This window comes from Ictidomys tridecemlineatus, chromosome 11 (assembly GCF_052094955.1).
Source record: "Ictidomys tridecemlineatus isolate mIctTri1 chromosome 11, mIctTri1.hap1, whole genome shotgun sequence".
In the NCBI taxonomy this organism is placed as follows: Eukaryota; Metazoa; Chordata; class Mammalia; order Rodentia; family Sciuridae; genus Ictidomys; species Ictidomys tridecemlineatus.
This window is the reverse complement of record NC_135487.1, coordinates 110,093,489-110,120,250: the sequence shown is the minus strand read 5'-3', so window position 1 is coordinate 110,120,250 and position 26,762 is coordinate 110,093,489. Positions and strand designations below refer to the sequence as shown.

The window sequence follows — 26,762 nt, the reverse complement described above, 5'->3', positions numbered from 1 at the left end:
AATGGGCAGTGCTCAGGAATTCACACATGCAGGTGACCAAGGAAAAGGTCCACTAAAACACCAGAAGGACAAGTGTGTGGTGGGGATCGAGTGGTAGAGAGTCAGGAAACACAGTGGAGGGTGAAACCTGCAGCTGTTAAGCAATGAGGAGGAGGCCCACATCTTGTGATCAATAGCCTTACAATGTCCTGGACACAACTACTCATTCCAGGGAACTACGCACCATCACTTCCCACGCAAGCTGTTCTGAGTGTAAATATTGGTCTGGACAATGCCTGGCTTGGAAAAGTTTTCTGGCACCAGAAGAAGGCATTACAACACATCCAGGTAAATATCCAGGATTCTACCTCCTGGTTGTGAGTGACCTAAGACCAAGTCCTCCAGGGGCAAAAACACCAAGTTCAAGTGGTGAACTAAAGCACCAAATCTCAGCCAGTTGTGTGGGAGACAGGCAGAGGAGAATGAGACAGGTATTCACAGCATAGGTCAGGAACCGATGCAACCCGGTGAAGGACACTAACAGAAACTGCAAGAAGGGGGGAAGGGAGAAGGGCCCAGGCCAAGCCAGAGAAGATAATGGTGACACTTGGCTGAGCTTTTAGAAACCTGCTGTGTGGTGGGATGCACAGGAAGAACTGTGTGCTCTCACAGCAGGAGGCGGTTTAAAAAGATAGGAAGGTAGACAGGCGGTGACAAAGGCCTGCACACATCGTGTGTGGCGGTGTCTGACATGGGCTCCTGCAGTGAGGTCTCCAGCAAGTTTTAATATGTGAGGGGTTGGGGGGACACCTGTTTTAAAAAGATCCCTTGGAAGAGTCCAGAAAAATAGACAAGTGACCAGATTCATAAAGGCCAAGCAGGAGATAAAGGTAACCAAGAGGGTGGATCAAGGACCGTTTTAGAAGGTGTACTCAAGACAAATGATGGAAAACAGGCAAACATCCATGGGAAAATGGCTCTTCAATCGATCCCCATTTCTGTGATCATGGAGGGAGGAAAGAGACAGTCAGGAGCAGTTCTAGATCCAGACAGTCTAGCCAATGCAAGTAGATGGCTAGAACAGAGGTAGTCATTTTCAGAGTTACTGGAGAGGGGCAAGCAGAGGTCAAGGCTTCCCAGGACAAAGGGTTACTGAGGAAACACACCAAAGAAGTGATCTGGAAGGACCCCACCCTTCCAGGACTTCGGAGCATGTTCATCCTTGAGGGTGAAGGGTATAACAGCGAAAGACACTTTTCTTGGTGAATCCCACAGGAGTTAGGAAATTCGGCACAGGAGGCCACAGAAGGCACAGGGCAGGTGGGTCTCCAACAGGTGAGTCTCGGACAGATAGGTGCTGGAGATGGGGTCAAAGGCATCCAGAAGGGGGTTCACCACCAAGGTCTACAGGATCTCCTCATATGCTTCAAACATTTACCAGCTGCTCACATTTATGTGAAGAAGCTCATGATAGTAGCTGCCTATGGCTGGGGCTATGTGGTTCTCTTGTTGAAATGGGCTTGGAGCCAAGAGCACAAGATCAAACCAGATCCCAGGGAAGGCAGATTTCAAGCCCACTAGCTAATAGGTTGAGGTCCACAACAAAGCTCAGTTTAAGTTAAAGGGGTCCTTGGAAAAGGGATTTATGGCCTCCAATGTAACCACACATGCCTCCCCCCTCTGAGAGCAGCATCCATAATGGTGATAACTGCCCGTTTCTTTGTGTGCCCTGAAACCTAAAATAAGTTTACCATTGAGGAGAAACAAAGCAGTAAGCATCACTGACAAGGTTGGTTTTTTTTTTTTAAATATATCTTTATTTCTCAAACTCAAAGCTTTATTTCATCAAGTTGTAACACATTTGCATTGACAAGTGATCTCAATCTGCATCAAGAAGGTGAGAGATCATGACCAAAGAGGAAAACGACACAGCCTAGGCACAGCTAAGGAAAACTTCAAGGCTGTGCAAATATATAAGAAAAGGGCTTCCAATTTAGTCAGCTGGACATCTTACTTTTAATCCATTCATTTTGATATATTTTTATGCTGCTTTAGGAAAATTAAATTCTCATCCACAAAATTTAAAAAAAAAGAAAAAAGAAAAAAACAACAGATCAGATAGCTAGAGTTGGAGTTTTTTAAAATGGCCACAGATTCAGGTTATTTAACTACTTCCTCTTTAGTAGATGGTCATCTTACCTTCTTATGTGCATACCTGTGCGCGCACACACACACACACAACACAACACACAAAGAATTTGTACCAACTCTCAATAATAGCCCAGGCAAAACTCCAAGCATTTTCTTTAGCTTACACTTAAACTATATATATATATATATATATATATATATATATATATATATATATATTTTAAAAAGTGATAGGTAAACAAGATGTAGGCACCTGAACTCACAAAAAGGGCCCTTTCTTTCCTTAGAGATTTCCACAAATAATCCCAAAAAGTTGCCAGGTATTTTTCAAACTCCTCTCTTCAACACCCCTCTTTTGGTCCTCTGAATTCAACTGATTGAAATAAGAATATGTTCCAAAGTCAGCTGTGAAGTTCTATTCTTTGCCAGGTTAAGGATCTGAGTCTAACCTTGGAAAATGGAAATTCCTTCAACTCACAGAATCCATCCAAAGAGTTTTTCCCTAGTGCAGAGCCCCAGTCTGATGCCAGCAAGTAATGGCTGTGGTGAGCATCAGGGTCTCTTCTCAGATTAGATCACTATACTTTAAGCCACACTCCAGAAGAGGATGTTTGAGCTAAGAACACAGTAGCATTCTAAAACCAGGCACCAGGACCAGAAAGTTCACTAGTGAGAAGTTATTCCTAAAGTTAGGAAGTTGCTTGCGAGTGGTACCATTTCCCGAAGCTAAGCAGTGCTGGTTGAAAGCCTGACCGACCGTGAAGGTCAGGGGCTAGGAGCAGAGGTGAGGCTGAAGGACAAGCAGGGCCAGGCCTTTAGCAATCTGATTATGAACATGTCTCCACAAAACACAGGTTCACACCTAGCTTGCTGCGACTCCAATCCCCAATGTGAATCAAACTGCGGGCGGGGGGGCTGGGGACTGAGTGCCAAACCAGCGTGTACCATGTACCAGGAACCCAGCTTCATCTTTCCTCCCCAACTCGCCCACCTGCCAGCCCCCAGGGGTGGCCATGCCACATCCCACATGCAGTCATCAGGCACTCTGATTTGAAGCTGGTGGTAGTGATAAAAAGAGTTTTGTTTCAGCATTGAAATTACTGAGTGGGAAATAGTGTCTCATTGCCAAGGTAAGGTTCAAGAGTGAGACTGAAACTCGAGACCAGGGAGCTAGTGAGTGCCCTTCAGCTGTCCCCAGGGGAAAAGCTACATTTTCACCCTGCTCCACTTTACTTCAAGGAGGAGCTGAGAGAACGGGCATCAGAAAGCAGTTCAGAGTTCTGAGGCAAACGAAAGACTGCCTGGATTTAGATTAGAGCTTGCTCTTGAACTCTGGTGCCCCCTGCCACTGCTAAGTTTCATGTTATTCAACACACACACACACACACACAAAAAAAATAGGAACCACTGGACTCAGTACTAAGTTCAGGGTATCCGGTGCTTGTACGAGCAGTATGAAAAGCAGATGGAATTTCCAGACATCTGAAAGTCAAGGTTACCTGGCTGGCAAAAGGCTCAGAGAGCAGACAGAGACACCGCTAGTCCAGGGGTTGTGCTTTAAAAGTACAGCTGGGATCCATGAAGCGTTTTTACCCTGATGGTTCTACAACATGTCTCTGTTCTCAAACTACAAAAAAATACAACTGGACTGACTAAAAAAAAAAAAAAAAGTCAGGTGAAAAGACCAGCAAGACCCCGCCATACAATGTCGATGAAGGGCTGGGAGCGGGGCGGGGGAGATTTCTCTCGACTCCTGTGCCTGTCTTTGTCCTCAAGGAAGGACTGTTACAGATCGGAAAATATGTAGACAAGCAGAAAAAAAAGATTCCAAGGACAAACTGGAAATTTAATTAATGGATGCAGATCCTGTCTTCCTCCGGGGCCTCGCTGGTTCCCGACCCTCCTAAGCCGAAGCCATACTGATTTCTCTTAGCCAAGTGCTTATGTTGGTGGTGGCTTCATCACACTCCAAAAGCTTTGGTTAAACAAGTTTGTCATGTTTTTGTGCAAATCAGTTGTCATCGGACCACAATGGCAGCGTTTTAAGGTCATGAATGACTGGGTAGTTTTCAAAGTCAGGATCACTGCCCACCTCTTAACACTGAAGCACCCCAGGTCCTCCGTCCCCCTCCTAGAGCTTGACTCGAAGCCAGTGAATTCAAATATGACTAAGGTTCCCAGGAAAACAGAAGCTGGTTCCACTAAGAAGTGGCTTTCTTTTCACCTGATGTAGCACAACATGGGCCCCAGCTAAGCCTGGGGTTTCAGTCATGTCAATCTTGTCTTCCTTAAGAGAACCAAGGTATCACATTCCAGAAGAAACCTGAAGACACCTCTTTAGGAAAAAGGTCAACCACTCGTTTTTCTACTAAGCATTTCTGCATTAAGATAACTTCATTGCTTAAAGCAAGGAGAAAGCAATCATTTAGGGCATTGCATTGCTACAGCCACAGGAGAAAATATAATTCAGGAGCAAAGGGTTGATTCAATCACTTGAGAAATCAAGCTGGTAGGCAATACTGAGTTGTCTTTTGCTCTTGATACCATAAAGTGAGGCTTTCTAAAAAAAAAATCCCCCCCCCCACACACAAAAAATTTTAAAGCATACAATCTAAAGCTACTCTGGAAAGCAATACGTAGGCTAGATCTCTCCCATTGACTAAGCTTGCTTTAGACTAGAGTTTAACACTGTTTTCCTTCTAAAGTGCAGAATATAAACAAGTATGGTCAAATCTACCAGAATAAGGAAGATAATTCTTCACTCACCCAATGCTTCCTCAAATACACTGGAATGATTTCAAACTGCCTTGAAAGCACACAAGACCAGACTTAATGCTAAACCCCCACCTTCATGTGGCACAGGGACAGGTTAGAATCTAAGCACTTCCACAGGTCACTCAATTCTACTGAAATTCCTGAATTCATTAGCTGTCAAAGAAGACCTGGAGAAGAAAATCACTTTTTTTTTGTTTTTCAAAAGTAAAGAAAACAAACAAACAACAACAACAACAACAAAAAATAGCCAAAGTACTCCAGAAAAACATAGGTTTCCAATTAAAACATGGGAAAACCCTTAACATCAGTCACAACAACGTGTCCAGAAACAGCACTGACCATCCTTAGGAGGAGCAACACAAAAGTCATCCACGAGAGCGAGCTAAGGACGAAAAGTGTCATTCAATGAGAATTCCTTAAAGAAAAGAAAAGAAAAAAGAAAAAGGACATTCACATTTCCTATTTACAATCCACCACCCCCCTCACCACCACCACAATTCTACTTTAACATTATGTTCCACATTTTATTTTGTTTTCAAGTTACATTTCAAGAAAAGGTCATCTTTTTTTTTCTCTCTCTCAGCAATATTTCATAATTCCTCAAGATAGCACAGCATCTAAACCATAAACCACTTCCAACCAGATCTCAAGTCTCCAGCTATTGGCTTTGGTTTATTGATGAAAGAAATTCTCAGCTCTGCTGACAGGAACTAGACATATGCAATTTAGTCCTGTGAACAAAAATTGAGTCACAAGAGCACCCTCATGTTTATCGTTTTCTGCCTGACTAAAACCGACACAAGAGGAGAGAGACTACCAGCACAACATAGGTTCGTGTCACTGCTGAGAATCCCGAGTGAGGGCCAACAGAGCCTCCCTCCTCCAGGCTCAGCTGAGAAGAAGCAGCTTAACACTTCTCATCTGCTGCCCAAGCACTCCCAATCCCAAGTATTGCACAGAGCTCAAAACCCCATGTGCTGACCTTTGGGAAGGTGACATGTTAGTGTCTATCTTGGAAAGATGTGGATAGGTCACACTTCCTATAGCATTTTCCAAAGTGGCACTGTTGTATGGGTCTTTTTTTTTTTTTTTTAAAGGGTTGGCTCATGATCTACTGCAGACCCATTCCAATGGGTACACAAAGGGAAAAAAAAAAAAAAAAGCAGAATCAGAGCTGAGTTCCCCCTTTAAAAAGCCAAACACCTACATCTAGGAGAAGGCCCCCCTACCTGAGAGCCCTTGCCCTACAGGGTTCCCACGGCCGGAACCCTCGGGTCTCAAGGTTAGTTACAGGGCAGCCAGGTAGGGTAAGGCTGGCTGTAGGTAACTGGAGGATGGGCGATGTAGTAGTTGTTGAAGTTGCCATCGCTGACGTAAGGAGCTGGCTGGTAGTAACAGGTGACGTTGGTGGCGTTGGGGATGATGTTCTGTTCTGCCAGCACGCGCAGGGCCAGGAGAGAGATGAGGTTCAGGGTCTGCCTGCGTTCGTGGCCCATGAGGCACACGGTGCTCTCGTTCACCACCCTGCGAAGGATCATGAGGTAGTCGTACTTGCTTCTCTCTTCTTCGGCGAAGTGGTTTTGAAGGTAGGTCTCCAACTTCCTTTGCTGTTCGAGGATGTCCGGGAAGTCAATGAAAAACCTGGAGCACATGTAACGCTCCAGAGTCTTGATCTCCTCCTGGTCCGTGGGCCTGAAGTCCCGCACGAGAAGGTTGCTATACTTCAGAAGTCCCCCGCCTCGGATCTCTTCTGGGTTCTTGGTGGCGATCAGTCTGTTCTGCAGATGGTCGAAGGCTTCCTCAAAGTCCCCGTACACGCTCTCCCCGATCACGGTGGGGTGGAAGTGCTCAGAGATGGGGTTACTGGAGCAATCGTAGAAGAAAAGCAAAGAATCCAGGATGATTTGGAAAGAGTCCACGCTGAACTCAAACTGGCGCCTGATGGAGTCGACAAACTTGAGCTCCACGTTCCTCCCGTTCTTGTTGGAGAGGGAAATCAGGCTCCAGCGGTCGGTGTCCGTGCAGACCTTCACCAGCTTCTGCACGTAGGCCTCCTTGAGAGTGACGGGGCTGATCTTGAGCTTGTTCACGCCCTCGGGCAGGAAGTTCAGGAGGGAACACAGAACCACGTCTCTGACCAGCTGAAATTCTGCCTCGGTGGGGAGAGCCACGTGGAAGATCAGGTCCAGGTCTTTGCAACCCAAGCCGTTGTCCTTGACCAAGACGTGTCCAGCTGCAGAGCCGTTCAGCCGGACGTCCTGCACTTTGATGCCTGCCTCCTCCAGCCGGCTGCGGACGGTCTGGACGATGTCCTTGAGGGTTATCTCCAAGGTCGGAAAGTTGCCTCGTCCGTGGATGGGCACGACCTCAGTCAGGACCTCATGCAGCCGGCTGACCTGATCCCAGTTGAGCACGCTGAAGGACACGCACTCCCTGGTACTGCTGCTGTCCTCGGCCATCGTGGGGGGGATGTTCTGGCCGGGGAAGCTGAAAGCGAGGGGTGAGAAACAGTTAGTTAACACGGCAGAGCATCTCAAAGCGCTCACAGATACCGATTCACGTCTGAACATTCTCCTGGGACACTGCGATCGATCGCACCCGACTCTGTGGTTGTGAGCCACTGGGATTAAATGAATTAAAAAATACGTCAAGAATGGTACCTACACGGAATGAGGACAAATGCACAGACTCCATCCTATACCAATCTGGACGATGCCATCACCTTGTCTGGTGTGGGTTTCTAGTTTTGCTGCTGCTGTTTTGCTAGTTTTGTCTGTGTGGGGGTGGGAAGTGCTAGGTTTGTGTGAAGAAAAGCAGACAAAGTGAGTAAACCCAAGTAAACAAAACACAACAGTCTTCAATAAGGAGCCTGTAAGACAAAAAAAAAAAAAAAAAAAGTGCATGTTTGGCTAATTTTCCCTGGTTTCTGTGAAAGTTACCTCTCTTGCTTTGGGTTCCTAACCACATCTTGAACTGGTTGATATATAAACTGTACAGAACACCCACACAGAACACACACACACACACACAAACACCCACACACACGCCCACATGCATAGAGTCTTCACCCCATGAAAAGACACAGTCTCATCTCTGGATTACAACCTCACCAAAAAGTGGGAGTCTGACCATTCTCTGCTACAACAAAGCACACTTCCTTAGCAAGATTCCCATGTTCCTTTCACTTAAGGGAGCAGCCTGTCCTATAACAAGTTCTTTCGTCATCCAGGACAGATCTGAGGAAGTCCTTTTTTTCAAGGGCAAAATTTCTGGTCAATCAAAGGTCAACTACATACTGGAAACCATCCTTCCCCCAAGGATGCTCAGCATGGGACATGGCAAACACCCTCTGGGCAGTGGGATCATTCAACTGTATTTTGAAAAAGAGCACCTTGAAACTCTGCAAAAAGAACAAAGTATTATCACGGAGTAATGTGAGGAAGACATCGCTCCTCACACGGCACTTGCTAGAACCACAAAGTTGCCAAAGTAATTTTCAACTGTGTCGCACTTTTCAGAGAAAGGAGACACACATGACAGGTCCCTGGAAATCCTAACGTATGCAATCCCAATAGACAGAAACAAATACGCATGGGTTAAAAAGCCAGAGAGCCTGTGGACTCCTGGGAGGAGGTGGTTAGCTAGATGAGGAAAAAAGCTGAAACAGAGGGTGTCCCAGGGCTATCCTCAGATTTCCCAAGAATAGCCTTCCCACCCTGCTCTTTCTGACTCCCCCTCCACCTCCCTGCCCCCACAAAATCCACCCCTGGGCAGTTTCACTATCTGGAAGCTGCTGCTTTTGAATGCACATTGGCGGGCATCCTCCCTGGTTCCAACATGGATTTCTGGCCTTGCCCAGGTGCCAGGGATTCTCCAGGGTTGTCACTCAGTGTCCGTGCACTGCCAGGCACACAGGGAAGAGCCCCCCGGAACTCCCCCCATCGTGAAGTCAATGTAACATGAAGGCAGACGAGAGAATGTCCCTTGACCGGGGTGAACAGGAAGGCCACAAGAGAGTTCATTTCCAGGGACGGGACACAAGCCAACAAGGAAGGCAAATGAGCTTCCAGCTGGGGCTGAGGAAGGAAAGCAGCTCGCAGCTAGAAATGGCAAGTGTCCAGTGGCCTCACGAGCCACTCTTCAGGCCAGATCATGGTGGCCCTTTAGGATCTGAGTTAAGGGACAAGGAATCCACTCAGCTGATAATGGGGAGCTTGACCACAAGAGCAGAGCAGGCTCCAGGCAGACCCTAGAGGGTTCTTGCTTGCGACAGAAGAACAAGTTTGATGCCAAGAAGATACAAGTTTACCTCCAGCTTCTTTGAACAGCTTTATAAAGCTCCAGGCTATTCAGATCCTCCTACCAAGGCGCTGCTAAGTTAGAGGTACCAAGCAAAGTCTGTGATAGAATACTTAACGGCTAGTATGGCTGGAACTTGGTTTCAAGCTAGATTTGGGATAGTTGTGTTCTCTTTTCTCCATGTTCTCTGTATACTCAGTTGTGGCCCCTTTTATGATAGCATGCAACACGCCTGTGCCTCAAATGAGTCAAATGCTTACACAAAGGCAGGGTTCAGGCCTTGGTTTGAGACACAGCTAGACTCTCCATGATTTGGTGACATGTGTTGGAACTACAGAAATACCACCTGCTTTACGCTGTTATCTTGTTGGGTGTTGGACGTTCACGTGTATCCTACAGGTATTTGAGAGGTGTACTGCAGGTATCATATGACTGAGAAACCACAATGCTATCACTTAACAATTGAAGAAAACCTTTAGGAAGAACCTTGGTAATTTTGCAGAGAATTTTAGGAATGACTTTTGACTCATACCTTTTTTAAAAGATCTTGTTAAAAAAAAAAAATAAAGAGGTCATGTAGGGCTAAAGTCAGAACTTGTTCTAGAACATGTTCTCAAACTGAGAGGAGAGCATCTGAGACCAGAGAGGATCTAAAACCTAAAACTCTCTTTAGGGGTAAAAGGAACATGTGTAACTTTCATATATTTAAAAATCTGTGACATTTTAGTAAATTCAAAGTCAGGATCTGTTTGAGACTGAGATTTTGCAAGGTTCAAATGAGAAGAGGGACAGTAATAGCCAGGAAAAAGTTAAGAAACATGTATAATACTAGCCTGTAAGAGGCATCCTAAGGCCAGAATGACCACACAGCATGTTATCAGCACAAAAAGAGAAACTGTTAGGACAGAATTTTAAAAATCTAGACATAAAATCAAATACAGGAGGAGGTTGAAAATAACATGAAGGAGGTATTTCAAAACAGGGAAGGAAAAACAAATCCCCAGATATCTGAATGGGTCATCTAAAGTTAAACAAGAAAAAATAAAGGTGACTCCCTCTTCTCAAGCCAAACTAGGATACAGATGGTTAAATCAAAGATTTAAGTATAAAAGAATGAAGTTCTAAGAATACTGGGGAAATAAAAACACATAGACCTACATATGCATACACAGAGTTGGCAGTCCTTTCTAAATTAGCAAATAAAATCTAAAAGCCACAAAAACTGATAGATTTGACAATATAAAAAGTAAGTGTCCTGATGGTAAAAAAAAAACCATAAAGAAGCTAGATAACATGTCTAGGAAAATATTTTTAAAGTTAGGCAAAATATTCATTTCCTCAGAAACTCCTACAAGTGAGAAATACCGGAATCCAACAGATGAGGGGCAAAGAACATGAACAGTGACTCAAACACATAGTATCTTCAACCTTACTTAAGATATGGGTAAACTAAAACCCTAATTATCATTTTCATCTATCATATTGGCAAAGATCATTAAGTCTGACATGTGGGAAAGCAGACACCTCCAGCCTACTGCCCAGAGGTTCTCTCGAAAGAACGCGAAACTTAAGTGGACATACTCTTTGATGAAGCAATTCTACATCAACTAAGACTACTTTGAACTCTATCCTCTGAGTATACTTGCAAGTATGCACAGAGATATTCACTGGAGAATTATTTAGAAAGCTGCAAGTTATTCATCAATAAAAGATGGTTAAATGATTTGATGCACACGCACAACTGTAAACAAACATGTGCATTGTTCAAAAGAATAGTAGCTGCTCTATCTCCACGAACGTGAAACACTCAAGACTCATGAATAGAAAAGTAAGTACAAGTATGTGTACAAGTTTGTGCTTATACAAGCACATAAAATCTCTGCAAAGATATACAAGAAGTAACTCAGTCTACATGAAATGCCACCAATAGTTTGGGAGACAGAGGAAAAAAATTATTATGTACCCTTTGAAATTTGGAGCCTATATGAGAATAAGTTGATGAAAAATTAAAATATCAGAATGTAAATTCCAAAAATTTCCCTTCCAGCCATTTCTACCTTATTTCATTTATTCAGTTCCCAGCCTATCCCCACTATTCCCATATCCATGGACCAAAAGTCACACTTGGAAGCTCTCCTGCCAGCCCAGAAATGTTGATCTCCACAGGTGTGGCAAGAGTAGGGACTATTTTTCCTCTGGAAGGTCTTTCAGTCAAGTTTTAAAAAAAATACTTTAAAAAAGTATCCATTGTTTATTTTTTCAAAAAACCAAAATTCAACATAATGAGTAAGCCATCTCGTCTAACCCTTCTATATTATCCAATGATGTCTTCCTCTTTCACAGAACTGCTATTCTTACTTCAAACATATTATAACTCCCCTTGTGATATTGTTATGTGGATGACTGGCTACATTTGCAAGAACTTTAATAAATACAATAAATACTTTCCAGGAATCCAAGGTGCCGGTAGTTGGCATCTTCCATGCCAACTTCTCCCATACATGGTGAATAATGGAGTTAACTTTTGGGGGGGAAAAAAAGGAGTCCATACAAAAGCACAGTGTGGCATATGGACAACGGCCAAGTCATGGTGTAGTTTTTAATTCTCTCAATTTATTGTAATTTAGGTAGAGAGAAGCTGAACCAATTGAAGAAATGAGTTTAGACCAGGTTCATATTAAAATCTTAATTCCTTAGAAAACCCCTAAAATAAGCACTTTGTATCTATTAAAAGAGAAATTCTTCATTTCCACTCAACCCAATGATTTCAAATGATTTCAAATACCACAAGTACATTTTCAAATTACTTAGACAAACACTGGTCTTACAAAAATAAATCCAAGTTATAAGGCCCTTAGTGCTTATATAATACACGCTGGAGCTTCGTTGAACAGTTTTAGTTTTAATTATCCACTTTAAATCAACATTGATATAATCCCCACATAAAAGAATCACATGAAACACACATTCCCAACTCCTGAAAGGCCCTGGTTAAAGGCCAATCCCAGTTAGCAGAATTGAACAAAATAGTGGCTAGAAAAACAAATTAATTTGAAGTCTAATAAATTCAGACCAGGTGGAAACCACACTTGTCATTGATTTGAAAATCCAGGTACTTCAGAGAAGCTAGAACAACCAGCTGCCTACTCCGTTCACGCTAGTTAATCTTCTGCAAGGTTTTGACTCCTGATGAACAACTATCTTAGGAACCCTTGGGTTCCCTGTTATCTGGCTGTAGCAGAAATGCAGAATACACACACATCAGAAGAAAACAGGTTTGCAGAAAGAGCAGCAAAAGTGGACAGGAAGAGGAAAAACTAGGCCAGAAGGTTAAACTAAGCTCCCCGAGCACAAGGCAGATGTCGAACTTAATATTTCCTACTGCTTGGGACAGAGCTGTGCAAAGCAGGTTGATCTAAAAGCCTGTTTTGTGCCTCAGTAGGGGAGAAAAGCTATTTCTGTTCTGCAACATAGCTTATGTAGATCCTTGGACCACCAATTAACTCCAGAAACAAGGGTGACAGAGACTACAAAGTCGCAAGAGGACTCAGGTGGGCATGAGTGACAGGCAGATGCACCAGTTGGAGATAAGACTACTGCCGACATTGATTCCTCTCTTCTGTGCGTGGCATTAGACATGGAAATCATACAAAGGGTTTGGGCACACGTGGAGACACATGCAGTTAAAGATGGAATATTTAAGTCTGTCATATTTAACGTGAAAGCTATAGAAGTGATTGTCCAAAGTTCAGGGAAACTGAGGCTTGAGTGGAGGCTCTAAGGTACTGAAGCCCTCCATGCAGCCCAGAGGCAACTGCGCAGCACCCTCTGCTTCTGCCCCTACTGCAGGTTTAAAAAGAAACACACACACATTTCAACATTCCTTTAGTAACAAAATTTCCTTTCACTATTCTGGATATGACCTCAAAAATGTGGATCTTCCTAGATCAGGGCAGGAGCCATCCATGGGCAGTGGACTAAGCCTGGACACAGACTCCAGTGTAAGGAACATCTATGTATAGAACAAGGACACCTGCCAGCCCTGAGTCCTGGCCCAGAGGGACTCGGGTGCCTGTGGGCCTTCCCCCACCTCTTCTACACAGATTCCTCTCCCCATGTGCAACAGAAGATGCTTTGGGCAACAAAAGATTATTTCGTTGCATATAAAAAGCTAGAGAATTTAAGCAGAAGAAAGAATGGTTGGCAATGGACTTCATCATAACCTTGCTTGACTTTCCTTAGAGAATGGGTGGCACATCTCCAGGCCTATTTCTATTTCTACTTCTTTTTTTTTTTTTTTTTTTAACTAAGGATTGAACTCAGGGGCCCTCAACCACTGAGCCACAACCCCAGCCCTTTTCTGTATTTTATTCAGACAGGGTCTCACCGAGTTGCTTAGGGGCCTCACTGAGTTGCTAAGGCTGGCTTTGAACTAACTCCTGATCCTCCTGCCTCCGTCTCCTGAGCCACTAGGATTATAGGTGTGCCCAGGCCTATTTCTTATTCACTTATAAAATGAAACATGTAGAGGGGTGTAGGAGAGCAAACTACTGAATGAGCCACTTCACATGCATTCTCATTTAATCCCCAAAAGGAGCGAGAGTATGAGGAAGCTACAACTGTTCCTTTTGAACAAATTGATAAGGTTCAGAAGAGACAGAGTGTATTGATCCAGGTCCTCGGCGCCAGATCACTCTTGAAAATGGCGACTCCCTCTACCAAGCCCTGGTGCCATGGTGGGTGGGAGGTGGGGAGGGGCTAGTGAGAACATCACAAACCCTCATGTGCACTGGAGGACCGGTTCTTGCCACTACTAAAGCAGTCTTTTGTAGAACAAAGGTCTTATTGGACCCGAATCAAAACAAGAAAAAGCAAACTTCCGTGAACTAGGACTGTGGTACTCCACCATTCCCGTCTCCACTGCCCACGTGGAAGACAACCAAGCTTGAGTCAGCCGCCCTCCGCTCCTTGCTTTTGTGCAGATTCTAGTGAAGCAAGAAACACCCTGGTGGCTTAGAGGTGGCCCTCAGAGAGACCCCAGGGGAGATAACTTGTGGGCAGTGGTGTCTGAGAAATCCCACTTCTCAACAGGGCTACGTATTGGTTGTTTCATAACATAAACATCTTCTAGTTCTGCCCACATCCTTTCTCACAGGGTAAATTTTACCACTTCCCCAGAAGCTCCCCATCAGGTACTGGCAAAGGCAGGGCCCTCCAGTGGTGCTTTGCATCGCGGAAGCCATGCCAGGGGACACCAAGTGAGATTTAATGTTCGGCCACTAAGCTGTATTTGATAGCATTCCAGGTACACAGTGAGACAGGGCTGTCAGAACTCGATCTGGATCAATCCATTTTGTTTCTACAGAAGTTCAGTAAAGGAAACGTCATTGTCCCTTCCTTGACAGATGAGGAAACTGGGAACAAAGAAGATAGGCAAACTGTGAACTGCCCAGGACGCACGGCTGGTAAAAGGCAGAGATAGGATTTGAGGCTGCTAGAAGGTCGTCAGCTTTGGCAGGTATATATTCAGAGAGGAGGGAGGATTTTCAGAAGAGCTAGTTGCTCAGGCATTCGTAGAAGGAGATGGAAATAAACAGAAGTAAGATAGGAAGATGATTTAATAAGATGGTAGGGCAGAAGTTTGCTAGATGGGCTAAGTTGTCCTGAGTGGAGTGGGGCCGGAGCAGGTGCTACAGGCAGGGAAGCACTTGGAAGTGAAGTATCTAACAGCCCTCAGAACAGAAACTGGCACACTCACAGATCCGGGGGGTATATCTAGCCTGCTTGGAGCCATCAGAATTGAAATTAAGGACAGACCTGCTACTTGTTAATGGTAATGTTTGTTTTAAAGGAACAATGGCTACAAGATGAAGGCCTCCCAACTTTTAAGGGAACTCCACGATGCTGGCTGGGTTGCAGGGCGGGAATGATTTTTGAGAAAGCAAGTCCACAAGAGAGAGAAGCCCAAAGTGGAAGGAGTCAGTTGGTCAGCTTGCCTGAGAAGCACTGAGAGGAAAAAAAAAAAAAATTCCTGGCACAATAGAGAGGTTTTTAGGAATGGAATGATTCCGATTCTGATACCTAAGGTACATGCTTTGTTCACAGAATAAAGGAATGGCTCCTGGGATTCGCTCTGGTGGCTGGAAGATCAGGAGTGTTGATCTGATGATAAAGCAACAGAACAGGACACTCCCTGCAGACCAGAGGGTAACTCTGTTAGATCAAAGAGCCTGGTAACTCAAGGGGAGCTACAGAGAAGAGGGAGGTAAATTTTCAGGGACTCACAGGACTCCAAGGATGGCCCAGGAAGGATTGCTGGGGCAACACTGAAATCAGAAACAGCCCTGGACAGACAAACATGAAAATGCCAAACCTGGGAAGGGATCACCTGTCACTTTCCCCACCTGCTTACAGTTTGACAGGCTGATTCTTTCTCAGGAGAGAAAGGTCATACACTTGGATGACCACAGACATCAGGACACACTACTTCACATACACAACGGCAGGTAAATTGGCAAAAAAGGAGAAAAACTCGGGTGAATATGTATTCAGTGTTCAGAAGAGAAATCTTCCCTATTTCTCGATTCTTTGGAGGTGAAGACCAGAAATGATCAAGGACCAGGGCAGGCAGAGGACACCTTTTGTCCACCTGCAGCCAGCCCCTTGTCAGGCCTGGCTCCACTATTAGAGAGCGGGGGGTCACATGCCAGAGATTCCTCCACAGCCCCCAAACACCCTAAAAAGTTACAGATAGCTGGGTGCAGTGGCACATGCCTATAATCCCAGTAACCGAGGATGCCAAGGCAGGAGGATCACAGATTCAAGGCCAGCTTAAAGCAATTTAATGAGACTCTGCCTCAAAATAAAAATGGATGTGGATGTAGCTCAGGGGTAAAATGCCCCTGGGTTCAATCCCCAGTACAAAATAATAATAACAACAATAATAATAATAATAATAAAGTTATAGGTAACAGAGGCACTCACGTGTGTTTTATGTACATGGAATAAGTCTCTGGATGACAGATGGTCCAAAGCAATAGAACCACATAAAACATTGTTTTATTTTTGAAAAAGACAATAGAATCTATTCTATGTTAATTTTTCCTCCAGAGGTTATTTTTACGATTGTCCCATTCAAATACCCACCAACCCACTCTCCCTCCACTCATGCCCATGCCACAAAGCTGTGCCCAGAGAAAACATTTCTAAGCTGGTGACATACAGAGCCTCCCAGATGGTCTCTTCTCCCTCTCAGCTCCATCCCATTCAGCTGGAGGCCTCAGTCTATTTTCTCAGGGCTATCAGCAGACTCCCAGTCACTTCACCCTGATGTTTACTAGAGTCAGAAAGAATTGGTTAGATTCCCACGGCAGAGTCCTGGACTGAAACCAAGGCAGGGTGTGCTGCCTCGTTGGCTCTGCCCTGGACCTTCACAGAGTCTCACTTCCCACTGATGCCCACACCTACTCTGCATGGTTATCAGTGACGGGGCTGTCCATGGACACCACCCAAAGACGACTCCAAACAGAAAGTGTCTTCACCACTTTCAAAATAGGATGCCTGAGCAAGTGTGGGCGGAGAGATAACGCTGGAAGAACTAATGCTGGGGCTGCAAAACAGCACAAAGCAGAATCAAAACACTGGCCCAGATAGTCCAACGGGGATGTTTCAGAAGTGCAAATACTGAAAGGGACATCTTAAAGCTGTTGCAAATGTAAATAGCAACAAGGTCAGAACACAGGCATCTTATTTTTTTCCCTCCCATATACAAATTGAACAGGAAATAACCTTTGCTGCTATCTGGTACTCCCCAACATTTATTTATTTATTTATTTATTTTGGACCAGGGATTGAACTAAAGGGCACTTAAGCACTGAGCAACATCCCCAGTGCCATATGTATATATATGTGTGTGTGTATGTGCATATATATAGAGAGAGAGGGGGGGGAAGAGAGAGAGAGAGAGAGAGAGAGAGAGAGAGAGAGAGAGAGAGAGAGAGAGAGAGAGAGAGAGAGAGTCTCACTAAGTCTGGCTTTGAACCTGCGATCCTCCTGCCTCAGCCTCTTGAGTCTCTAGAATTCCAGGCATGCACCACCATGCCTGGCACTACCCAACATTTCTCAGAGATGTTACTGGTCTGAATTCATTTGAAGAGCTCCTCAGATCTGGCCTTTCTATTTCAGAGATGGACTAGACTGAGAAAAATAGGAGGTTCCTAGAGACTGTTTACTGCACCGATGACCGAGTCATAATCCACAGGGTGTGAGAGCTAACAGCCTACAGGGTTTATCAGAGGTTGCTTCCACAGGCTTTTTTTTTTTTTTTTTTACCATCTAACTCTCCAGCTTAGAACTTTGAATGGTTGTCAGTTGTTCAACACAAAGACTTCAGTCAGCTAAAAAGTTCTGTCCAGTCACTAAGCAGCCTCCCTGGGCTTTATCAGGAAAGGGACAAGCAATGCTTAGATCCTCAAATGTAGCACTTATCACAGTCAGACACACATAGAAATGCATTCACAAATATCTAAGCGTGAGCTGGCCTTGGTTTCATTGCAGATGCTAATTACACAAACAGTCCGTTCAGTTTTGTTGCATGAGGGGTTTGGGAGTAGCAGATACTTGGTTTCTATGTACTGCTCATGGCAGAAGCCTGAGTGAAATATTGACCCTCTGACATTAAAATGGTGCTAGGTAATAGAAATTAGGGTGGGATTAAAGTGAAGGAGCAAGAACACAGATGAGGTACCTATCTGCACCCATGACACATGACGTGGTCAAATAACTTTATCTTTAGTATCCCTATATCTGTGGAGGCGTACAACCCATGAATGTAGTTCCCTGGGGTGACTGTCATTCAAAAAGCCTTATTCAAGTAATTAATTAACAATGTTGTCACTAGATAGCTCATAAATACCTTTGGCCTAAAAGTTACTCCCTCTTGAATATTCATTCAAATTTTAATTGTCAGTAGACTCTTGGTAAAATTGAGTTGTTGATAAATTGAGCCCTGATCCTTTACCATTCTCAAAAGATTTTATGTGCTGGTCTGTGAAAGTCTCTTTCCTTATGGTTATTCTCTAAGAAATCTAAGAAAACAAGGAGGGCACTGGACTAGGACTCAAACATCCTGTGCTTTGGTATCCAGTATGACTCCTGGGGTGAATGATTATTGGAATATCAACTGAATCTCCTCTCATTCTTTTAATCACCTGAGTATCTACTGTGTTCTGAGTCCTAGGAGCTTATGCTACATCAGAAAGCAAGAAACTTAGCACCACATAAAACCAAAATAGAGATATTGTGTCCACCTAAAACTAAAAAATAAATAAGAAACAAAGATCCCTGCTTTATAGAGCTAATATTCTAGTTCCCACTCTTCTTCCAGTAGCTTGGGTTAACTATTGCTTCCCAAACATGTAAACCCAGAATGTAAGGAATGTAAGAGTGAAACTTTTTTTTTTTTTTTTTTTTGGTACCAGGAATTGAAGCCAGGGACACTTAACCACTGAACCACATCCCCAGCCCCCACCCCCACCCCTCCTTTTTAAAGAAATTTTGAGACAGGCTCTTGCTAAGTTGCTCAGGCTGCCTTTGAATCTGCAATCCTCCTTCCTAGCCTCCCAAGCAGCTGGGAATACAGGTGGCACCACCATGCCCATCAAGAGTGAAACATCTTTGCAAATGGTCCAGACCAACACTATCCAATACAGTAGCCATGAGCCATGTGTGGATCTTGAGCACTTAAAATGCGGCAAGTCCAAACAGAAGTGTTTGCTTGCAAGTGCAAAACACACACTGGATTTCAAGAACTCAGTATGAAGAAAGGAAATGTTACATATTTCCCTTATATTTTATATTAATTACATATTAAAATAATTCTATTTGACATGGTGGGATAAATCTTAAATTAATTTTACTTATATTTACTCTTGTATATGACTACTAAAGAGTTAATTGTGCCTTCCGCATTTCTATCAGGCAGCCCTGGTCCAGTCTATTGTCTTTATTGTAATCAAGAAACTGAAGCCTGAAAAAGTAAAGACTCCGTCAGGACCAGAATCCAAGTCTCCCCACAATGAAGCAGCTTGAGAGGCAGAGAGGTGGTGAATATAGAGAGGATGAAGGACCCAAACATGGGATCCATCTGCACAGCTGGTGTCTAGCTGAGCAACATTTGGTAAGCACCTAGAGCCACAGCAGGAGACTAATTAGTGTCTGCTTCACCTCTTCTTCTGCTCAATCTTCCTATTGCAGCCCCATGTGGTTATTCCATGTAAAAGACAGAACTACCCAAGACCACACAGGATCAGACCACAGCAGTAGTCCTGGTGCCCATCCTGAACTGTGACAAGCCGAGCAGGGCTCAGCAAACTATGTTTGGAGTGCAGGGTGGGCAGCCAGGCAGGCAAAGGGTGACTTCTTCCATCTTGAAAAGGCTAAGCTGGTTGAGAGAAGCTTAGGGCAACGTGAAGCAAGGTTCACATTGGCAAGGTGATGGCAAGGGTGATTCAAGATCTAGCTCTTGAAGGGTGGTTTTCTCCAGATCTCTTGCAGAGGGTAAAGATGGAGACAGATACGGGACTTTGGGTACTCATTCAATTAAAGATTAAATTTTAAAAACTAGAAAAGTACTGTGCAAGGAAAAACTCTGAAGTACTGAAGAGGAGAGGTGTGGGACAGGAGGACTCTAAGACAGGACAAAGATCAGTCAGAAACCTGTGCAAGGAGCCCAAAGCTGGATTAAAATAAAGTATGGTGAGGAAGCAGTTGTATTCACTTGGTCAAGTATCTGAGTACTTACTCCACAAAAAAAGACAGGTCCGCTGAGAAGACTTATGTAAAGGAGGCCAAGAATAGTCAGAAAGGGACAGATCCTTGGGAGGGAGTCTGGGATGTCAGAGCTAACAGCAGGTCCTAGGAGCTCTTACGCTGGCATTCCAGGTACATGCGGATGCGGAATTGGCCAGAGGCGACACACTGTTGCTTTCACTGAGCTGCTGTCTACAGGCCCCTAAACCAGGTCAGTGATGACAGCAGGAAACAAAAAATAAAAGAATCAGCAGAACCAGCAACTGAGCGGACATGGAGAGAGAAAGGCTGAGCGAGCCCTGTGGGGCTGGTGTTGGGAGGGTGGGAAGTGTGGAAAGTGCTTAAGGGCACCAAACTGAAGTGGCTTAGGAGTTGCAGCTGCATCCTGAGGCCCCCATTTAAAAGAAGACCCTGAGATTTGCCCTGCATTTGAGGTCAGGAGCTTTTAATCCAGAAAGCAGCATTCAGCGCCTTGGCCACCAGGAGAGAACCCACTCTCCATTTTTGCAAGGAATGCCAGCTGACCTTCACCAGAATGTGTATCCACACAAAAGGAGTGTGTGCATCCTGGGTGTAAGGCCACCTTCTCAACAAGCAAAAGGGACTCTGCTACTGAGCACAGAGCCCACATGCCAGGGGCTGAGAAACTGAGAAAACCGAGTTCTTAAAAACAGTGTTTTAAGAGGCCAACCCAGTTCCCCTGAATCCAGAGCAATTCCCCAGGCTTTTTTATTCACAGTTCCCTTGGTCTCCTAAGTACCTGGCATGAGGCGCTACCCAGGAAGCACTTAACTACTTACTGACTCAATCACTGTTATCCAAGAAATGAGCACTCTACGCAGTTTAGTGACCAAGACTCTTAAATGCTCTGGAACTAAAAAACATCCTACTCGGAGAGTTGCTTAACATCAGCAATTATTTCTTCATATTGGTTTTTTCCTGTTGTTCCAAGAAGTTCTGCAAACAGTTCTAGAATGAGCCACAGGGGCCAGCTGAACAAATCCTATTAATTCGAAACAATTCATAAAGTTTACTAACATAGGTTATATAAAGATGCTTCTTTTATAAACCATTTACATTCTAAATATAAGATTCTTTATAATGTATGTAGTAAAAAAAAAAAAGTTGGAGAAACCTTAGGTCCTGGAAATGTTATTAAGAATCAGCTCTATTGATATGTCCAAGTAACTTTAAACACCATAATAGGATTTGTGCTAATTTAGTGTACCACAGTTAAAACGTCAAGATGTTAGAAGGCATTTTTCTATATTGCCATTTACCTTAGTGGCAATGAGAAAAAAGGAGCACAACTTATCGATTCAGAGTAATGTGTTAGCCCAAGTAGTACCTCAGACTCTGCCTTGCTCCCTCTTAACTCCCAAACATCCACACCTGCTCACAAAATAACAGATACCATCCAGAGGCAGATAGGAGACCAAGAAACCTCAACAAAAGTTTAACTTAACTCAGGCACCTAGTTTGGGGCTTCCTGGTAATGCAAAATGATTTAACACATCTATTCAGAGCTCTCAAGTTGGCCTTTAGTGGCTCAATCCACAAATACAACATATCAAAGAGGAAAGATGAAGACAAGGTACTACTTACTGGAGCAGGAGGAAAAAAAAAAAAAGTTTTCCAATTTTGTATCAAATGTGTCCGGTTAATGGTACTGTGAGAACAAGGGCACCACAGTCCACTTTTAAGTTATCTTTATTGCTGAGCTGTTCCTTGGACTTTCAGAAGTAGGAGGAATTCTCTGTTCTCTGATGGGCAGTGCAAGATGTACATAATCTGCCCTGGCCTTGAACAATGGGGGATGTGGGCTAAGTGTGTGCACTATTGGGAGATAGGGCTAGGTGGGGGAGGCCGCTTAAGTCTCAAGACATTAAGTAGGGAGAGCCCCTGGTGCTGGACTAAGTCATACTAATTCTGACCAATAGGCCCAGAGCCAAATCCTTTCCTTCAGAGTTACAGGAATTTAATCTCTGGATACAAGGCAGGTATTGTAGGAGAAACAGCATGAAGAGTGTGGCTGTTAGTTCTATGTAACACACTAAAGTAACTTAAAAAGTTATGAACTTTTGTTTGGTTACAATATAGGAGTATCCTGGGAGGGGGGACAAAAATTTAAACTTTGATGTTTTATGGGACACTCCTTGCAGCTACCTGAACAATTATATACAATATACCAAACCTTCTTTCTAAAAACTTATTGAGAATATATGTACTCTAAAGCTATGGGCTACTTTAAGAGACAAGGTTTCATTTATCTGAATTAAGAGCTGACTCCAGAGATACTAAGTTTACCATTTCCCTAAGCAAGAATGTCAAAGAATAGAACCCATACTGGTCCAGCTCCCACAGCTTTCCAGAAAGCCAGGTCAGCATTGCTAAGCCCCACCCACTTCAACTGCAGGGTCTAATGGGACAGATCTCAATCCCTCCATAATACCTCTGGGGATTTAAGGCACAGCACAATTCTTGGTAAGCTCTCCTACTACCCTATCCGCAGCCTGGCTTGCTTCCTGGCTTGCTGCCTTGCCGAGTTATTCAGGTTGAAAGGTTGGTGTGGCCAACAATGGCCACCCTCATCCCACCGCAAGGCAGCTGGGGCAGTCGGGGGTCTTTTTTTAGAAGGATTTAATAATCCTAACTTTATTTCCTAGGATGATTCAGTCTCCTAATCCTTCTACCAAATAATTGTCACAATGCAAAGGATTACATACACTGTCTTGATAAAAGTTTACTGTGAGAGCACTTTACCTACTTCATTGTACGCATGTGATACCTCCATCTTAAAAAATAATCATTATTATAAAAGGGGCTGGGGTTGTGGCTCAGTGGTAGCGCGCTTGCCTAGCATGCGTGAAGCACTGGGCTCCATTATCAGCACCACATGCAAATAAATAAAATAAAGGTCTATCAATAACTAATTTTAAAAAAATTAAAAAGGAAGCAGGTTCCCCTTAAGACAAGGAATTAGGGCTCAGCAGAAGGCTTCCTCTGCACAAAAAAAAATAAAAGTAAAAATTAAAAAAAAAAAAAAAAAAGCACAACCAGCGGGCTGAAATGGTCCACCTCCAACAGTTGCAATGTCTTGCTTTCTCAAGGAAAACTCGCCAGGCATCTCCCTTGGAGTCCTCCCTCTCTTGGAGGGGCACCTTTCGGTTTCCTCGCCCGCCGGCGTGTTCCGTTTAGGTACACAGGCTACCAACCTGTGCTCTTCAAATTCCTCGTCCTCCTCCTACTCCCCTCCCACTCGGCTCCTCCTGCCTGGCGACTTGTACGAAAGGGTTTCGCTGAATGCGACGCCTCCTGGGACAGCCGCGCCTCGGTGCCACCGTCGGCACCGCTATCCGAGTCAACTGACTCGCCATGGCCTTTAGCCTAGGCGGTGAGCAAGTTTCATTCCCAAAAGGGGAGGAACCAGGTTTCACAGACACCGTATTCTCGAGAACTTTCGGAGAGACGCGCGGTGCCCAAGTCACTCGCTCGGATCCCTTGGCTGCTTTCGCGGTGTCCACATTCAAGTGGGATGAGTCCAAGAACATTTAAGGAAGGATCTCTGACCTTTCCTTAAAACTCAGGCCTTGGAACCGAGCCTAGGAAGCACCCCTCCCCTGCCCGGCCAGATGCAAGTCCCAGACCGCTGCGTCTCCAACTGCGCCTGTTAAAACCGCCGGATTCGAATTCACTCTCGGCCGACGGCTCCGAGGAGGCGTACGAGTCCGCGGGAACGCAGCGGCAAGCCCGAGGGAGCGCTAGCACGCCGAGGGTGGTAGGGGGCGTTGTCTGATCTTGGCCAGGAAGGAGCTGAAGGCGCCCATCATTTGCTCCTTAGCCGCTCCGCCTGCGCCGGGCCAGCGCGCAGCCCGCGGGACTCCTGGAGCAGGAACTTGCTAAAGTTTGCCAAGCCCCGGGCGCAGTCTCGGAAAAGTTTTAGCGCTCTCTCGGAGCTTTTCTGGCTCTTGGGAGCGCGGTGCGTAAAGGACGGGGCATTCTTCGCGGGAGCAGGAGGGTACAGGAGCTCTAGGTCTGGGCACCTGTCCGCACCTCCCCTCCTGTCCTGGAGCTTCCCAGCAGGCACCGCAAAAATTGGAGCACCGTTGGGTGGGAAAAGACCCTCGAAGCCCGCCGCTGCATCCTAGCACCTTTGGAGGAGGAAACCGTGTACTCACCTGGGAGGTGGAGGAGAAGGCAACAGAGGCTGGTCCTTGGCTTGGGCAGCCCCCCGTAGGAGCGGCGCGGTCACTACAGCCCCCAGGCAGTGGCACCGAGTGAGCCGTCCAGCCGCCGCCCCCTCCGTTCTTATTCGGCCTGACCACGCCCCCGCCCCCCGCCCCCGCCCCTGCCCCCGCCCCAAGGCCGGCCCTCCCGAGGGAGCCAGTGGCGGGGCGAGGCGGAGCCTGCCCCTCGGGATCCTTCCGCTGGGGCGCTGACGGCAGGGCAGGGCGGACGGAGCCCTCTGATTGGCTGCTCGGCTGAATGGTTGCCGAGAGACGAGTAAATCTTCGGCGGCGGGAAGGGGCGGGGTGGGAAGGGAGGTAGCACCGCGCAGGCGCAATAGAGAGGGGCAGCGTTAACCGGGCTTGAACTTGGTGGTTACCGGGACACTTCTCTTTCTGTGGTCCTCTTAATTCTTTACTGCTGCTCTGCCTTTCGTGTGTACCTTCACCTTCCCGCCATGGCTTTTCCTGCGCCTTCGCAGACCTGGGAATTTTCGCACAGCTGCTCCTTGGCTGCAAAAGTAAGGAACGAGCCAGACGCTCAGCCTACCTCCGGCGTGTCTGTGAAGTTCGGGGAAAAAAAAAAAAACTGCAGAGTTTCTGGGCGCCGGGGATCTTCATGATTCCCCAAGCAAATTGGCTGGAGGTGAAAAAGTGGTCTTGGGGAAGGCGCGCAGTTGGTGGTTCTTTGGCATCAGGGAGCCACTCACCTGTGTGCAGTTAATGGGGCTTACGAGCCTCAGGGAACCCATCACCAATCCTGGCCACCACCATAGCTTTTGCCCTGCTCAGAATGCCACCGGGCTTAGTCGTGTATGTTATATAACATGCAGGCGGGGCCTGGACACCGTCCATTCACTCCGTAGCAAGGGGTTGACCGCCCAGATTCCGAATTCAGACTAACTTGAGTGGAGATCTTCATTCACCATTTCAACTATCTGTGAGATCTTGGGCAAGTCATTAACTCTTTATATACTGCCCTTTCCTATCTGTAGAATGGAACCAAGAATGAGACAGCTTTGTAGGGTTATATAACTATTAAGTAAAAAAAAAATACTTGGAAAGGTATTAGTTGGTTAAGTACTTGATATAAAGTGTATATAAGGGCTATTTATGCCCAATAGTAGCCAATGTTGTTTATTACAACTTTTATTTATCTTCTACTAGTGATGTGAGATGGCTGGTTGCTCCAGTATTGGTCCTGTCCAATTTTTAATCTAAAAAGGGGATGCATATTTCATTGTGATCTAAATTTTTTCATTTCCCTGATTATTGAGCAACTTTTTAGATGCTTCTTGGCCATTTTGATATGCTTTTAGTGAAGTGTCTGTTCAAAGCTTTTGTGCATTTGTGGAGAGTTGTCTGTCTTAATGACCCCATACCCTGGATGGTTCTTTGTCTAATATATCTATTACAAATACCTTCTCGAATCTGTGACCTCCTTTTTATTTTTTAATATTGTCTTTTGATGAACGGAAATCCTTAATTTTAAGTAAGTCCAATTTATTGCTTATCTTTTATAACTTGCATTTTGAGGCCTGTTTAAGAAATCCCTGCCTATCCTAAGGTCATAAAGATAATCTGTATTCTCGTAAAAACTTGTTTTAACTTTTGTTGCCTGTAAAGCTTTGTGCAAGTAACAACCATCCTTTCAAAAACTTCCAATCACAAGAAAAATTAATGAAAATAATTACATTGTCTTTTAGACTGCTTCTACTTTTTCATTGCCTCCTGGATGCCATCTGCACAGGTAGCCTCAAGGAAGGGCAGAAATTCTTAATCTAAAATTTGATCTTGCATGTTTTAGTTCCACTTTGGCTTAGATGAAATTTTGTTCAACTCCCTGAAAAAAAAAATTAGATAACTCTGGTGAGGAAGAAGGGAGAACCAAAAAGCAGCAAAGAAATTTCTTATATCCATACATGTGTATATTTTTCCCTTGCTTCTTTTTTATTCCTGGGGTATTACTTGGCTTTTTAATAATTTTTTCACCTTTTTTAAAAAAAATATACTGACTTCTCTCTACCTTATAAAACTATGGCATCCTGCAGCTAGAAGAAATCTAGGAAGTTGCCAGGTCCTGCTCATTGGGCATGGAACCAGATATTAAAACTATACTTCCAAGATTGTTGGTGCTTCCTTGCCAGATTTCAATCCTTTGCTATAGCTAATCCAATCAAAATGGTTTAAAGACTTTTGTTGTTGTATTCTTAGTAATTTATTGATTGATGCTTGGGAAAGCTGAAGGAGAGGAACCAGAGGATCAAAATTCATTGATCAAAATTGATCAATTGATCATTGATCAAAATTCATTAAAATGCAAGTTTGCCTTCTTTGTAGCAATGACTCTGAAAAATATTCATGTCTCAATATTTTATTTGAAATCTTATAGTGAAGCAAAGAATTTCTGCTGTTCTTTTGTCAGGCAAGAAACACCTTTTGTGAAGTGCTTAGTTTTCCCCTAATTCATCAGTTTCTCAAGTCTTGAATGGTGGATCACCATTATAAACATTTATTCAAATG

At 44.6% G+C, this 26,762-nt stretch overlaps 2 protein-coding genes across 3 annotated transcripts in view; one reads left to right on the top strand and one right to left on the bottom strand.

Moving 5' to 3' along the window:
• Window positions 1-1,773: 1,773 nt before the first annotated feature.
• On the bottom strand, window positions 1,774-25,054 carry Tent5c (terminal nucleotidyltransferase 5C). Of its 2 annotated transcripts, none has more exons than XM_078027089.1 (2): window positions 24,950-25,054; window positions 1,774-7,392 (listed from the first exon to the last, which is right to left on the bottom strand). In XM_078027089.1, the coding sequence occupies exon 2, from the start codon at window positions 7,362-7,364 to the stop codon at window positions 6,189-6,191; it is 1,176 nt and encodes a 391-aa protein (XP_077883215.1). In that variant the 5' UTR covers window positions 7,365-7,392; window positions 24,950-25,054; the 3' UTR covers window positions 1,774-6,188. The 2 variants fall into 2 exon arrangements, with proteins under 2 accessions (XP_077883215.1, XP_005334983.1); XM_005334926.3 differs by lacking the exon at window positions 24,950-25,054 and adding an exon at window positions 24,192-24,337.
• The window catches only part of LOC144368287 (uncharacterized), a 35,747-nt gene continuing 33,390 nt past the window's right edge, over window positions 24,406-26,762 (top strand). The window contains exon 1 of the mRNA XM_078027090.1: window positions 24,406-24,760. The gene's annotated coding sequence lies outside the window, so the exon portion shown is untranslated. The remainder of the gene's footprint in view (window positions 24,761-26,762) is intronic.